A 16,161-nucleotide genomic window follows, 5' to 3' on the forward strand; every position below is an offset into this window, starting at 1 on the left:
ATATAATATATATAATATAATATATATATATATATATGTAATCTATACAATAATGCCAATAGTAATATATATAATATGTACTATATATATACTAATATACATTTACTAATACTAGATATATATATAATATATATATATATATATATATATATATGTATATATCTTCGTTGTCTACCGTCGTTTCGGTTTCATCATTACACAAATGCTGGGACAACGCTAGATCCGTGTTATCTTTCTGCGGCGCCCTGACAGTTTCATGGAGACTCCGTTATGGCTCCGCCCCCCCCCCCCTCGGCCGCCAGCTGTCCGGCATGGACGGGGCTGGACACAGAGAGGCTCGGGTCGACCGCCAGGTAGTCGTGCAGCGCGGCGTCCACTCGGCTGGACAAGCGCCCCGGCCGCGGTGACTGGCCCTCAGGCAGGAAGAAGCGGCTCCATACGCCGAACGACAGCATCGCCAGACAAAACGGCACCGCACCATCACTCTTTGACCCAGATTGCGCCCAAAAATGGCACTGATTCATTGAGCGAAAGCAGATTGCTTAAGTGTTTTATAGTGTTTTCCATGCATAACTCAGACCGGCACACTATTGTACTCAAAACGTCACATCACTGACTTTTTCAGGCTCAAGCAAATAAAGTTACTGACCTAATACCTGACCGGATTTTTAAATTTATTTAGAATCTCCTTCAAACTCATATATATATATATATATATATATATATATATATATATATATATATATGTATATATATGTATATATATATATATATATATATATATATATATATATATGCTATATATATATGTTATATATATATATATATGTGTGTGTATGGTGTGTGTGTGTGTGTGTGTGTGTGTGTGTGTGTGTGTGTGTGTGTGTGTGTGTGTGTGTGTGTGTGTGTGTGTGTGTGTGTGTGTGTGTGTGTGTGTGTGTGTGTGTGTGTGTGTGTGTGTGTGTGTGTGTGTGTGTGTGTGTGTGTGTGTGTGTGATGTGAAACTATTTAGTTCGCGTAAGCGGCATTTTTGTTTAGCTTAACTCAAGTATAGCACTATCCTTCAACTGCCAACGACGGCGACAGCTATGTCGTGAAAATGTTTTGTTCATAACGAAACGATCGAAGAGCGCTGTTGATTTTAATCCTATATAGGTGTTGCTTATGTTGCCTTCTAGCAGGAGGATCCTGCAGGGCCCTGTGGTAAAATGGCGGGCACCTCTTCGGATGGTGCCACATTGCCCTTAGCAGCCCCCTGGCAACGAGCACTGTTCACCGCCAAGCTGGTCATGGGGTCACTGGTGATCATCAGGTGCGCCATCTAGTTGGCAACGTTATACAGGCGAGAGTATTTCCTAGCGTGTCCTGCACGTTACGCTGGCAGGTATTTATTGCAAAACCCCTGTGCCCCTTCTTGACGAGTCCGAGTGGACGTAGATGTGCAACAGTGGTGGCTGCCCTATGGAAGTAGCACTTGGCGCACAGATACGGACATTAAATACCGCAGCTAAAAGTTCACAGACAGCATGGGAGTTTCATGGCAGCCGGCACCGAATTATTAGTGTCTACTAGTGATCCGAATGTCATAGCTTCCAGCACACTATTCAGGTGAGGGGTTAGACACTCGTCGACCCCGGTGATCTCAGCGACGGCCGCTCTGTCTGCGAAGGCGTACTCATACCTGGCTCCTTTGCTGAGGGCCGTGTAATTGCCACGTCAGTTTGGTGGAATGTCCCTCGACGAAAACAACCAGAGCCCCGTTATCACTCTGCTTCTCCAGCTGGCGAGCCTAACTTTGGTCTTGGGACAAACAGTGGACTTCGTTGGCCTTGTTGCCGTGTAGACTGGCTGCTGAAAGACGCACGTAAGTTTGTTTCGTTCTTCACTTCGAGCTCAGTGTTCTGCTTCATAATGTGTATCTGCCCGTTCGCCTGACTAGTGCATTTTTCATCTTTGTTTTAGCACTGGCGCCCCTTTCACTGAAACTTGAAGTGGATCGGCCATGAAGGGATACAACTAACGGCACGTCCGCACGATTTCCAAGACAAGATTTCCCTATCCAACTCCTCCTTTTTCTGATAGAAACCTCATTGTTGCCAGTTTGATTTCAACCGTCTTTTGCTCAACTTTTTTAAATGCGTTTTCAGTAACTGCGTACGTTGCTTCAACTTCGTGACACTTACAACTCCAACTTCAAAGTAAGATTTCACTTTTGCTACTGTCACAGCGCTGAGTCCATCGTTGATCTGGATTAGCTAAAAAAGACACCTTGACACCGTGACAAACGCGGCACTAATCACTGCCCTAGGTACACGCGCGACACGCAAACAACCACCGACCACGGCCGCCAGGCGCCCCGCGACGGCGGCCTCCGACTGGACCAGCTGGACGAGACAGGGCAGATCTGGAACGCGTCACCCCTAGAAGAGATCGCAATTCTTATTTTACTCGTCCCTTTAGGTTGCCTTCTTTAAGCTTTGCCGTCACTATAGGTCGCCGTCTGAACTGGGCCAAACATGGCCCCACAATCACGGACAACTGTACAGGTTTGTTAATTAGCCTCGGTCTCTTTAGCCGTGTCATACCAGTGCAGAACATTGTGATCCCTGCTAACTTCTTTGCTCTTTCTCAATGTCGGTTTTGGCTTGTTGTGTGGGCTAATTGTTTCACATCTACCTAGCGAACTGCGCGCCGACGGGCCGAAGAACTGGCCTAGCACGGCGACCTGACCTTTCAGCACAACGCTGCTTAGCTCTAAATCATACACCGATGTCTGCCTTTTCTGAGAATGTGTCATCATGATTGGTGTCTCGTTTCAAAACAGGTCAGTCAAAGCGGGAGACTCGGTAGAGGAACAGTTTGGACCTCCGACTGCCAAGAACGAGCATATATTAAAATTCACAAAGTCCACAGCCTTATATGGAAGTCTTATATCGAAGCATCAAAACGAAACTCATCAGAAAGTGCCAGTTGTTTAAGAATGAACGAATATGACTCACTGTAATTTCGACTGTGATAAAGATGTCCTTGTATGTGCAATCCTCATACATAAAAAAGTACATGAAATGCTTTCGACACATGATGTTACCGACGATTGTGCTGGTTATGTTGAATCGTTGGGTTTCCAAATGTGTTGTATACATACATATATATATATATATATATATATATATATGCATATACAGACATACACACAGACACACATACACTTACATACGTACACATGCACATATATACATACATATACCCGCACGTACACATGCACAAACCTATACACATACACCTACAAACACACGCACACACACACACACACACACACACACACACACACACACACACACACACACACACACACACACACACACACACACACACACACACACACACACAACACACACACACACACACACTATATATATATATATATATATATATATATATATATATATATATATATATATACACATGCAAACATGTACAAACATACCCATACATACGCATACACTTACGTTTTCTGTCTTCTGCGTCTGTGCGATGTCGCCGATTGCTCCATCGTATCGCCCACAACTGTGCAGAAGACGGAGACGTGAAAAAATAAACAAGGCTGATAACTGTTGACCGAACTAACTTGCCCTTATGGACCAGTCACGCCAACACACTTACCCTTGTGAACCGGTCACGCCAGCACACTTACCCTTATGGACCAGCCACGCCAGCACACTTACCCCCATGGACCGTTCACGCCAGTTCTGCCGTCACCACGCGTCGGATCTATGGGTGAGTCCATGAGTTGGATGAGTCTAAGACGTGCATACAGATGAAATACCTTATTTAATAGGGGCAAGTCCGCTGATGGATTATCAGTGAGCTGACTGCTACAAGGTTGCATGACAATGGACCCGATGCTGCAAGGGCTGGATAGATGAAACGCAGGTGAGTTCTGAATTTTGTTGAGGAAGGTCCCACCTGACGTGCATTTTTCTCAGACTGCCTGTGTGAAAAAGCTTCATTTTGCATATGGCAACCATGAGTCAAACTCCGTCAGAGCTGTGAGGGCGCTGTCCCAGCTTCTGAAGGCTGGGGAGGCAAGCGCCCCTTCCCCAACCCCGGCTGTCGCCCGCTGCCACGCACATATGCGCCACTGTTGGAAGGATGGGGAGGCAAAGCGCCCCTTCCCCAACCCCGGCTGTCGCCCGCTGCTACGCTACATACGCGCCACTGTTGGAAGGCTAGGGAGGCAAGCGCCCCTTCCCTAACCCCGGCTGTCGCCCGCTGCTACGCACATACGCGCCACTGTTGGAAGGATGGGGAGGCAAGCGCCCCTTCCCCAACCCCGGTCGTCGCCCGCTGCTACTCATATATGCGCCACTGTTGGGTTTAATTCCTTCGAGCGACGCGCCCTTTACGGCAGTACCGAGCCGACGCGTCCCAGCCAAGTCATTGGCAGCCAACAAGTGGCAGTAAATGCTTGGTCAGGACGGAAGGAAATTACACGGATCGAAAACCACTCGGGCCAAAGCGTCTCGAAGGAACCCCAAGAAGTTTACGGGAGTGGCACGAAGCAATACGTTAAAAAAAACTCCCTTCGATGCTTTCTTATCCCGAAAAGTTTGATGCAGTTTAAATGACTTGGATCTCATTTTTAGTGGTAGAGAACACTGGCGCTGGAAAACTTACTGCTAACTTCAGCAACTTTGAAATAAGTTGGCGAAGGGGGAGTCGACGAGAGGGGAAGGGAGGAGAGGAGACGAGAGGAGAGGAGAGCGGAGAAAAACAATGGAGAGAAGGGAGGAAAGGAGAGAGGAGAGAGGCAGCGAGAAACAAGGGAAGATAAAAGAATGGATGGATAGATGGATGGACAAAAAGATGAGAAAATGGTCTGCAAATGACTTGCGCGGATGGAGTGGGTGAGTCGATAGACGTGAGCGGTAGCGCACCAATATTGTTCGAAAAGTAGAGACCAGTCTTCTGAAATGGCTCTGCGACTCCGGAGCTGGAATTTAAAGCAACAAGCTGGAATTCTGTTTTGTTTAAAGTAGTAGCAACACTGGAACTTCGCGTTTGACTATCTTGGTGTCTTGAGGCTCTGCGGAAACAAACGCTACCGTTGCCTGTGGTGGGATGGGCAGGTTTGCTTCTATGTTCGTGAGTCACAAAATAACGCATAACCGACAGCGACCTTAGTGCAGTTAAGCACACACACACACACACAAACAGAACGAATCGAAACATTAGACTGCTGCTAGGCTTCAGGGATCGTCGACTTTCACTAGTCCTGTGTGAGTGGTATGTGGATGATGCCCCAGAGGTCTTTTGAGACATAAAGTGGGCCACCAAGATACCACAAACACATCAATATGTCTATTCGCCTATCTTCTGCAGACCGCGGCGAGTGATAGACATCACCCCAGCTCAACGATAATACCAGATGACTCGCTAGAAAGAAGGAGGTCTGTGCAACCCGAACACATAACGTCATGTGACGTTGAACAGTGAGCACACATGCGCATGTTACTCGGGCCGACGGATGCTGGAGGATCTGCTAATGCTGAGAGATCTGATGATGCTGGGGATCTGATGATGCAGGAGGATCTGATGTCGGATCCTGCCGTCAAACTGTGGCTCGGGAGACCAGCGCCACTGGCAGAGGCTCCGACACGGCCATGGTCGTCATCACGCCCCCAGCCGGCTTATTTCAAGGATCGGATATCGGTGAAGCACATTTGTTCACCTGCCCACTGTTCGGGCAGCGCTGTGGGCTCTCTAGAGTCTCGCAGCGTTTCCGTTATAGACCACCATCACAGACCGTTTGGGAGATGATCAGGGGTCTCCGTGCGGACCAGATGAGGCTTCTCTCAGCCGAGTTCTCCTTGTGGACCTACAGTGAGTTCTGTTGCTGGCCAACCAGTGACATTCTCCTTTCTAAGCCACCAGCGGGCGGCTCATTCTGAATGCCAGCAGAGGTCCGTCTGCTGGTCAACAGGGGCCTTCAGAGCATGGCATGGAAAAGCCCCGGACGTGACTCCTCTGTCCACTGCTCCTTCCGGAGCATTCCACTTCTCCCTCTCCTTTCAGGCCGGGTTGACCCCTTCACGCCACGCGTGAACGGGGTTCCAGACCTGGCTCAGAAGGGGCCCTTCCAAGCTGAGGACGGCTTCAGTGCCGTTGGTTCACCCCCCCCCCCCCCCCAACCCCCCCCCCCCCCCGCTGTGCACACTATTGAGCCGGAGGTCAGACCTTGGCACGAGGGCTCGGTAATGACCCCGCGGAGTGGCACGTCCAGGGAGATACGAGCACTTCCTGGTCCGCTGACAGGTCCATTAGCGGTGGGCCGCGGCTCTGACGGTGGCCTACGGTGTGCGGGGCGCTCTCGGGATCGACCGGTCCACCAGCACTGACAGCGCCAGCTGTGAAATCACATGCCACGCATGGGTGGAGCCGCGGCAGGCTCCAGGAGTGTATTACTTTTTCGGCTTGACCAGACGGCTTTTGTTCTGCTCCGTCTGTTTCCGTCTGCCCCGTCTGTTTCTGTCAAAGTGTAGACGCTCTGTTCGTCTTTCGTGTTGAAATTATTTGGGAGGGGAACCTAGCAGAGGACCAGTGTTGTCCTTTTCTCGGACAACAGTATGGCGACGGCATGCAAGCCGGCATTCAGCGCCCTTCGTTCTTGTCTCGCCAAGCTGAGAGTTCTCGCACACGTGTGCGCGAGGACCGGCGCGCTGGATTCATACAGATAGGCGGTCAGCCGACGTTCACGGCACCGTGCCTCCCGACGCGTCAGTGCCGTGGCGTCCACTCGCTGCGTGAGGGGGGCGGTGAGTCGGTGTACCGTGGACTCGGTCGCAGCCATGATGGCTAACTGCTGTCTCACGTTTAACTTCCCCCGAGTTCAGTTTGTGCCCGCAGTTTGTCTATGTTTTTGGTACTGAATGGGTACTTACCATCAACAAGCGAAAAGTGAATAACGCGTGAGGTCGGTTGCGATCCCCTCTCGGGTCACGTCACCAACCTGCGGGGCGTCCTGCCGCGTGCTGTGGCCAGTTGGCTGGTCAGAGCGGTGGCGTCCCGCCGGCTCCCGGGGGCTCCATAACGTGGCCGCGGCCGCTGAATATTGCAGCGGCCCGACGGCCCGAGACAGATGGTCGCAGCACGAAGGGGCATTACCGTCGGCGCCACCGGCCTGGCCACGCCTCTGTCGGGAGTGGCGGGGCGCGACAGACGTCCGCTGACGCACTGAAGGCACTCCGCCGGGACCGCCGGCGGCTCTCACGTGCCGCAGGAGCATCCCACTGCGGTGATCTGGACCCTTGTCATGTCCGGACACGCGGAGACAAAGATGTAGCCGCGGCACGCCGTTCCCGAGCCGGTTAGACAGCGCCACCAGTGCGCGATGCGGTGGCGAGGAAGCTTCTGAAGAGATAGGGCGGTGTGTCGGGGTTGAGTTAGCGGTGGGGGTGGCGGTGACGGCGGCGTTGGTGGTAGGAGTGCAGAGGGGGCCGGTAGGCAGCAAACGATATGCCGTTTTACCACGCCTTCGCTCCATCCAATACTTACGGCCAACGTCCATGCTTGCTGAAGTCGGATCGTTTGTCGTTTGTCGTTTGTCGTTTATCGTTTGTCTGGACTGGTGCTAGGCTTGCGGATGCTTCAGGCAACTACCCGCGACGTCCCGCGGACGTGTACGTGAGCAGTCTTAGTCGATGGTGCTCCGCTGTGGCCTGAACGTCGTCCAAACTGCGAAGTCGGCGCGGTCGCGGTCAGTCGGCGGAGCTGGTCTGAACGCTTGCCCATTTGCGGGATCAGCGGTCCCAGTCTAGTTTGAGCGTTTGTTCGTTTGCATTTCCACCTGCGCGAAATCAGGACCATTCAATAGATCAAGACGCCTTGTAAGTTGTGTGCCGTGGTACACGGTGATAAAAGACGCGAGGTTTATCAATTGCTATTATGCAGGTAATACAAACATCGCAGCTACCGAGCCAAATATATACATATATATATATATATATATATATATATATATATATGTTTGTATAGAGTGTAGATTTACATAGTGTTTGTGTAGTTACCACCTGCACCGGAGGACATGCGGATCGATCTGAGCAATGTGTTTAAGCTAGCAAGTCCGTCGTTGATGATATTGTATTACGCAGAGGTTCATTAACAACCGGTTGCGCGCTAATTGACAACTCGAATCGCTCGAGTTTCCTGGCTCCAGGTCTGGTCAGGGTCAGGCCAGGTCATGTCAGCCGCCGGAAGCAACTATCTTGTGACGGTCCAAGTTCAGGGAACTTCCTATCAAAGTATATTAGAAAAGCTCGAATATCAGGGTGAGAAATTCTAACACTGAACTAGGTTGCATACCAGCATGCTTTCAATGTATGCACGCTTCCAATCTTTTTTTTCGGTTTCGGCCACATCGTGTCTTGTTCGAGGCAGCCTAGAAATAGTAGTGACAGACCGTTTCGGGACTGTTACTACCGTACTAATTTGACAACAATGAGGGCATTTTATTTCCAGACATTGCGAAACGCATCGCAGTTCAACGTTTTACGAAGTGCGGACAACCGCACCGGCCATGTCAGCGCTCCCGGGTCACGGCATATCTAGGATCGTCCTCCTTCCCGCAACTAGGAGCCAAGGGTGCCTCTAGAATCAGATGCTAGGTGGGGAGTAAATTCGCGTACATCGCGCATTTTGCTACAAGTCTTGATTTGCCAGACCGCCAAGATCTCAAGCGATTCTTAAAAACGCTGCGACATGGAGGAGTACAAGTCTTGCGGGAGACAGTACTCCGCCAACCGCACACGCCGACCTTCCGCTTCTGCCGATACCATTGAAGGTGCTCTGCCCCGTCAGAGCGCTGGTGGCGTGTCGCCGCAGCACCCGCAGTCCATACGTGGGCCCGGCTCCCAGCCACGGCGTGCAATCCGCGCATTCTGTATCGCCCATGTTCATGACATGGCAAGTGCATAACTCGTTCGTAATGCACTGTTTCAGGATAATCGCATCCGACCGGAGAGCACGCGCGCGGATGCCGTCAGATGGGCGCGGCCGCGGCGGGGACCGCGCTTCTCCCCGCGGAATCGCGCGGAGCTGACCAGTGCTCCCACAGACAGTAGTTTGACAGCGCGGAGACCATGCCGGCCCGCTCCGAACTCATCATCGAAGTTCGGGTGAGACTCGTCCGTCCCGCGGCCTCGACTGCATCACAACTCTCTAGCCGTGTTGTTACATATTAACTGGGTGCGTTGACCGTAATAAAAAAGGCCTTGGCTGACAAAACGGCTGAAAATGGTTTATTCCTCCATTATCTGGACCAGGACACAATCCATGGCTTTTATCGCGATAGTCCCCTGGACGACGAAATTTGGTAGGCGACCGCAAATGCATGCTGAACGCAACGCGAAATGCTGAAGACATCGAACAAATGCACCATGACCTCTGTTCCGACAACTGTCACCAGCCGTGGCGTATCTCAGGTGGCATGAATGGAGTGGAGCAACAGAGGATGACACCTGGCACTCACGTTGTGTTTGTTACCTGTATCACTTTGCCATCTCGTGCTAGGCTTATGAACAACCCACCGAAGACGCTTGCGAGTTTCTCTAGAGCTTGCACGATTTTGTTCCATCCGGGTACAGCTGCAGAAGCATGAATCAGCTGTCTGCTGATCGCGGAAACTTTGCTCACAACTTGGTTCCAGTGTTGCAGTTCTACTGAGTTAGAGTGCATGTGTCTCCTCTCCGCCTAAGGATCTCCCAAACTTCGAAGTTAACTAAAGCGCGATCATTGAATAGTTCAGCCTAGAGCCGGCCTCTTCTTGATTGCGCGCGGGCACCGCTCGCCAGCTGAACACCGGTGCGGGTGACGTCAGAGCCCGTCGCGCAGCCAGTCCTCACGTCGGCCGCGCGCCAACGAGGATGCGGCAGTCGAACGCGACTCGTGCCCAGATGAAAGATACCATAACGGATGATGAAAAACATTGGTATCAAAGAAAGGGGGAGAGATCGCTTAAGTCACACTCCGGAGAGAGGTTTTCGGATATCCCTAGTCAGACGAGCATGGTCTATTCTTGAAAGCAGCCGTCATGGGTTCCTCATATGATATGGTACACTACAATGACATGAGACATTGGTTCCATTGTGACAGACGCAGAGCGTACCATCATGCCCAAGCAGCACAACAATACAATTCAAACCGAGCGCGTGGGAAAGACCAATCTCAGTTTTGTCTTTCTTGGCGACACCCGGTCATTTCTTCTTCGTTTTCCTCTTCTTCTCCGGCGGCTTGCTGGATGAATCACTCGAACTGCTTGAGCTAGAGCTGGAGCTGGAGCTGTCCGAGTCGTCTGATGAGCTGGAGTCTCCGCTGGAGCTGGAGCTGTCCGAGTCAGAGTCGTCGGACGAGTCGGAGCTGTCTGTGTCGGAGTGGCCGGCCTTCTTGGCCGCCACCAGTGCCTGCCTGAAACCACACACCGCCGGCGTTAGCGGCGACAATGACACAGGCAGCAGGCCCGGGTGCCGGGACCCATGCGCCGACACTGCACCAGACGCTCATCAGCGGCCAGGCACCACCCAGCTCCGGGGTGTCGACCGGCGATAGCGCAGCGCGCCGGCCCGCGGTAATCAGACAGCCGCGCGGCCCAATCACACTGCCGGAGTGGCTCGAGGCCGCCGATGGCCGGGGTCCATCTATCGAACACCCACCAGACTTCTACAAACTTAGATTGAAGTTCAGGAGCGTTGCTGATTTGTCTGCAATGAATGCATGGAGAAAAGCGTGGCACAACAACTGCACCCACCACCATCCAAAAGTTGTGTTGACAAGAAAAATATGTTGTTTTTTTATTCACTCCTGAAATCCGCAGCACCAACGAGGACTCAGGCGTCATGTCAGAAAAAAAGATAAGCGCTTGCTTCAGTCCTTGCCTCTACGTGGGATTATGTGGAAAAGCCGCAGATCAAACGCTACGGCGTTTTACTCTCCCGCACCATCTGTCAAAACGAAGGCTCGGACCAAGACGAAATATTCCACTGAAGGAAACGACCTGATTCAACTATGTATATATAACCCAACCATCCTCAACTGAAGGATACAGCAAAATAATATTTGCAGCTCTCATGGTCACCATTACAAGGTTTTACATATTGCAGTGGCAGACAGCAACACTTTTAAGCTGTATTATCATTGCATAACGTGTTTGTAACGCGGTGCCGAAATCGAATGTTGTAAAACTGAACGGTCACAGCATTATTGATGTAACAAACTAATAGTGGTCGATCTGGAGGATTTTCGCACTTGTTTTACTGCAAAAAAATGTCGTGCACGAGTCACGCAAACCGTTGCACAATACATGGCGATCGTGACGAAATCGCCGGGGGCGTCCGGCCCAATGGTTTTGGTAGCATCTCTGCAACCATTAGACATTAAATTGAAATAGCCACATCTTGGGAAATCACGATGTTGCCACGGCGTTGCGTTCTCTTTAAATGAAGCTTCTGACAAAAGTTTTTACTGACCAATTACGTGCAACGTGATGAAATTGGCGCGGCTTGCATTCAAATCCGCGACTTTTCGGGCCGGAGACGTATTATGTGCTTTCCTACAGACAATAATTCACAATACGTCGCCTGGAGCAGAATAGTTGGGGTGGAAACACTGGCGGATGGCCAATCCAAGTCATTATGGCGAAAGTTGGCAGTCTGGTGCGTCCTACTGAATCGAGTGACTCACGCAGCGGAGGCACTATGCACAAGCAATGAAATGATTGGTTCGTGAAGTAAATGTGACTGTGAAATACGCCCTGTAATACGCTCGCTAAGACGGGGCCGCTTCGGCATTGGCTAGTAACGTTGCACGTTCGACTGCAGCCCTTTTATGCGCTTTCACGGTCGTGAAACGTATGTCGGCCCCACTACCACAGCCATAATATTGCGCGACGTAATAGAAAATACGAAAAGGACAGCGTGCCGTATAACCACCAACGCGTACTTACATCTTCTCGGACTTGGTCTTTTCCTCATTCTCTTTGAGCTTCTTCTTGAGCTGCTGCGTTCTGGAGCTTCGGTGCACGTACTTGCGTTTGCCTGTGCACTCGTACGTCCAGTGACCCACATTCAGACACTTCTGGCAGCGCACGCCCTCCGCCGACGGCGGCCTGAAATGGCGGACCAGGCGTGCCTGAGCGACTCTTGTGGCGCACCGACAACGACCTGACCGAAGCCCGCTGCCCAGCGGCGTAGCGAGCAGATCCTGTACCAGTGCAGCGGGAAGCGACACACCGGCTGTGGATGCAAAACCACCACAGTAGAGTGTCCAGAATAGCATGGCCTGTGTACATTTAAGCCTGCTTTTGCGGCAGTGGTACGTTGGTACAAGCACACAGAACAAATATGGTTCGGAAGTCAAAAACCAATCAGAGCTGGTTACTTCCCCCCCCCCCCCCCCCATCAGCAATCAGTGCCCGCTACTTCCTTTCTATCAAGATCTACTAACTGGTTCTCCGAATAATGCGTTAGGCAGGACACTGAGAAGCGTCTCCCGTTACTGACAGACGAACGCCATCGTCCATCGTGTCATGCGCTGCGTTACGCTCCCAAGATTTAGATCCAACAGCCTCAGTAACATGGGCATCGTAACCATGACATTAAACACTGATCATGTTCAGTCCAGTCTAAAGGCATCGCCCTCGCCAATAGTCTTATAGTCATGCCCAGGGCAGCAAGGTGTTAGATGGCACACTGAACACCGAACACCCTAAAGATCAAGAGTTACGATTGGCGGCCACATCGAAAACATCACTGTTACCCCGCACCTAGGCATGTAATGCAGGTCGTCAACAAACCAAATTAAATGCAGTTGCAGCGAACTATACAGCCAACATCATGTTCAGTGCGCAAAGGCGGCCCAGCTCAACAAAGCCCCCGAAACAAGTCCCCGAACGTGGTACGCCACGGGGTACCGGACCCCGGCTCGACACGCTGAGACGCCGACGCCGCGAGCGGGCCTTCCCGATCCGGCCTGCCCTCCCAGCGCCGGCGCCGCGGCTCGCCGGCCTTAGCCGGCCAGCGGCGACTAATCAAAGAGTGGCGCCTGTGCTCCGGGAACGCGGATCGCGTGGGTGCCGGGCGGGGCGCCTGCAGCACGTCATTGTCTGCGTCATTGGGCAGAGCCGGGGCACGACAGGCTGAGCCTCCGCTGACATCGGCAACAGGCGCGGATTTGCTTGAGGCCAGAATGACGCGCGCCGGGACATTCATTCCGTTGACAAGGGTAGTCGAACAGTGAGTCAATGGGAAAAAACCTAGGCGTGACATATGCACAAGTCTGCAAACCTTCCGCCAGCCTGCGTACAGCACAGCACAGCGCGATACAAAAGTACAGGAGTCAACATCCGATACTCCCATACGCTGTTCACGCAGATGGCGTGAAGGGCAGCATGCCATGAGTCACGACAGCAAGACTCAAGGAATACCGATCACTTGATCACAGACTTCGATGGGAGCTTCTAGGTGACACGAAATTACCAACAGTAGTGCCAAACAAGATGACAGTGAAGGCTGCATCATTTTATCATTTTTGACTAGGATATTTTCGGTGTGAAATACTGTGGCGACACAATATCGCTTGATTAATTGATATCAAACGACCTGGTCTGAACCAGCCATGCGGTCTTAGACAGGATGAGTTTCTGGCATAGATCACATGTTGTAAAACTGGTCACAAGGTCCACAAAATCCAGTGAACTTGTTCAATAACAGGTGCATCAACAGCCTGTTGTAAACTATACCATAGTTTAATTGGCATGAGGGTGTTCACAACCGAGTTGAGAGAGCACTGAACATTGCACTATGACACAATCTTCCTCCAGTCACATTACCACTGCTGTGTGTGGACCTGCCCTTGTGCAAACAGCACTTACACCACATTCACTCAGGAAAGATATATGCACAAGAAGACACAATACATTCCAGATATTCCACCGGCCTGAGCCGTGCTGGAGACCCATGGCTAGTGTGTTCCATGCTCTCATTCATGATCACCTTCCTGGTATGTTGTTGCACCAAAATGCAGCACAAAAGTTGGAACACCCCAGTGTCATGCAACACGGGGCAATGCACCCTGCACAGAGTGGCACCACCCAGTTTCAGAAACTGGGGTCACACAACTTCACCATCCGAGCTCACACAAGTCCTCCAGTAAACATCATTACAGGACCTCTGTGCTCTACAACCAACCTAGCAAAAAACAGCAAAAACTAGGTGATCAGCACATTGTCCATTGAATGATACTCTTGGGACTTCACCATGGGTGTCCACTTTGCAGTCACTGTAAGCAAAGTTTTCAAGCACAATGACCACCAATAAAATGCTAGCACACTTTAAACAGGTTGCAAAGACCAGGGGATATTGAAGGAAAGAAACTATATGAGTGCAAAATTTTACATCAAAGATTCCATGCAATAACTCGAATATCTTGCATAACTTGCATACCTACCCTCGTTTGCTGAGAAATCCTCCAGCTCCCATTGGCATTTTGCCCTCTTTAAGTCAAACAAATATGAAATCAGCTCCCCTTCACCTGCAAAACAAGCATTAAACTAGCATGTTTTATTTGCATATGTACCAACAAACAAATGTGCATGTGTAAATACACATGTGTATGTATATATATATATATATATATATATATATATATATATATATACCTTTATTCACAGTGCAGCCAGAAACATACTGACTGTAATGTTTCAAGCATCATACCATAACAGCTATTATCAGATGAGGGCTTCAGAAAATATGGAGGACTGGCACAACACATTGACAAAAGATCGCTGGGTTCAAACACATTTACATATTTTCAGGGTACCTCACAAGCATGCTACATGTCATTAGCCTGCAAATGCCCCATTGTTTCCACAGCAGAACATGGGGTTTCACACATTGGCCAGTAGTTACATGAGGACAATTAAAGAAAACGTAAAAATACCCAAGCGATAACAAGGCTCAAACCAATGTACAATATTGCGTGCAACACGAGTTCATTTCAAAGACATCCATTTGGAAAAATCCTGGGATCACCACCTTCAAAATTAAGTTCCTCAGCTTGCGTGAGACCAAAAGCTTATACCAGTGAAAGGCCATATAAAGGACACGAAATTATGCTGCTGAAATGGGTCGCGTTGTGTGTGTCCGTGAAATGGTGTGTTGTGAAACGGCCTATGTACGCCCAGACTTACACCCTGGGCGATACAAACAGGTGAAACCGTCACGACAACGCACTTCTCAGTAAAGATCCCTATTTGACGTCACCAGGAACACTCCTTAAACGCTGAGATGGCCGCGCGCGTCGTAGTGGCCATGGGAGATCGCGCGCATTATAACACGTTTGGTGGATGGAATGATTCGTAAGGTCAAAGTCAATATGAATGAATGAAAAAACTTGACAGCTATGCACCATTTTGAAGGCATTGCAAGAAGCAAGGCGGTAGTATAGGACCCAGAAAGGGAGCTTTTCGGGACGATCCAGTGGGTTTTACGCCAAAGAAGTGCTTAACGTGAGGACTTATCTATGACTTTGGAGACGCCAGATGGACTCAAGACTGCACCCTCGGATTATCAGTTTATTTTGTGTATCACAGCTGCCACCCTGCGGGGTACCTACCCCAAAGCGAATCCATGGAACTTCTGAGCCCCAGTTGGCATTTTGATTGGGCTTCGGTTTGGCAGATCACTCGACAGAACACAATGGTAGCATCGATGTAGCCCATGACGGTGTACCGGAGGGAGTGCGGGCGCATTTCCCACCTTCCTGGCTGAACATCTTTGAGAAGCCGTCGGGTATAGCAGTTTGTAAGGTACCCCAAGCTCTACGGCAGGGGCTCCGGACCCGGAGCCGGCCAGGCACATTCTCGCGGCCCCATCTAACGGGGACAGTCAAGTCAGTGCACACTGAGGCCTAATCATTCACCAGAGCTTGGCCTTGACGGTTGTTAGTTTCATATTGCAAAAGGTACCGCTGGTTTGCTCCACCTTTGCCTGGCAAATACCGGATAAGACTTGCTCGAGCATTAACGAAATGCAGCATAAGTGTGCATCACAACCCACGTCCATAACCTTTCGGCTGTTTATAATGAATGCAGTGGATCAATTAACCACGATA

At 50.5% G+C, this 16,161-nt stretch overlaps 1 protein-coding gene across 1 annotated transcript; it reads right to left on the bottom strand.

Moving 5' to 3' along the window:
- Window positions 1–9,274: 9,274 nt before the first annotated feature.
- LOC119108615 (zinc finger CCHC domain-containing protein 10) lies at window positions 9,275–15,251 on the bottom strand. Its single transcript, XM_037232215.1, has 4 exons — window positions 15,084–15,251; window positions 14,497–14,580; window positions 11,996–12,157; window positions 9,275–10,461 (listed from the first exon to the last, which is right to left on the bottom strand). Exons 2-4 carry the CDS (start codon window positions 14,532–14,534, stop codon window positions 10,251–10,253), a joined length of 411 nt encoding a protein of 136 aa, XP_037088110.1. The 5' UTR covers window positions 14,535–14,580; window positions 15,084–15,251; the 3' UTR covers window positions 9,275–10,250.
- Window positions 15,252–16,161: the final 910 nt, after the last annotated feature.

This window comes from Pollicipes pollicipes, unplaced genomic scaffold (assembly GCF_011947565.3).
Source record: "Pollicipes pollicipes isolate AB1234 unplaced genomic scaffold, Ppol_2.1 Scaffold_6686;HRSCAF=7923_pilon_pilon_pilon, whole genome shotgun sequence".
NCBI lineage: Eukaryota > Metazoa > Arthropoda > Thecostraca > Pollicipedomorpha > Pollicipedidae > Pollicipes > Pollicipes pollicipes.

Bases quoted from the DNA above. Each gene is read 5' to 3' on its own strand.
- LOC119108615 (XM_037232215.1), bottom strand. From the start codon at position 14,534: ATGCCAATGGGAGCTGGAGGATTTCTCAGCAAACGAGG. The intron at 12,158-14,496 runs GTAGGTATGCAA...CCGCCATTTCAG, and splicing joins GGATTTCTCAGCAAACGAGG to GCCGCCGTCGGCGGAGGGCG. The intron at 10,462-11,995 runs GTAAGTACGCGT...GTGTGGTTTCAG, and splicing joins AAGACCAAGTCCGAGAAGAT to GCAGGCACTGGTGGCGGCCA.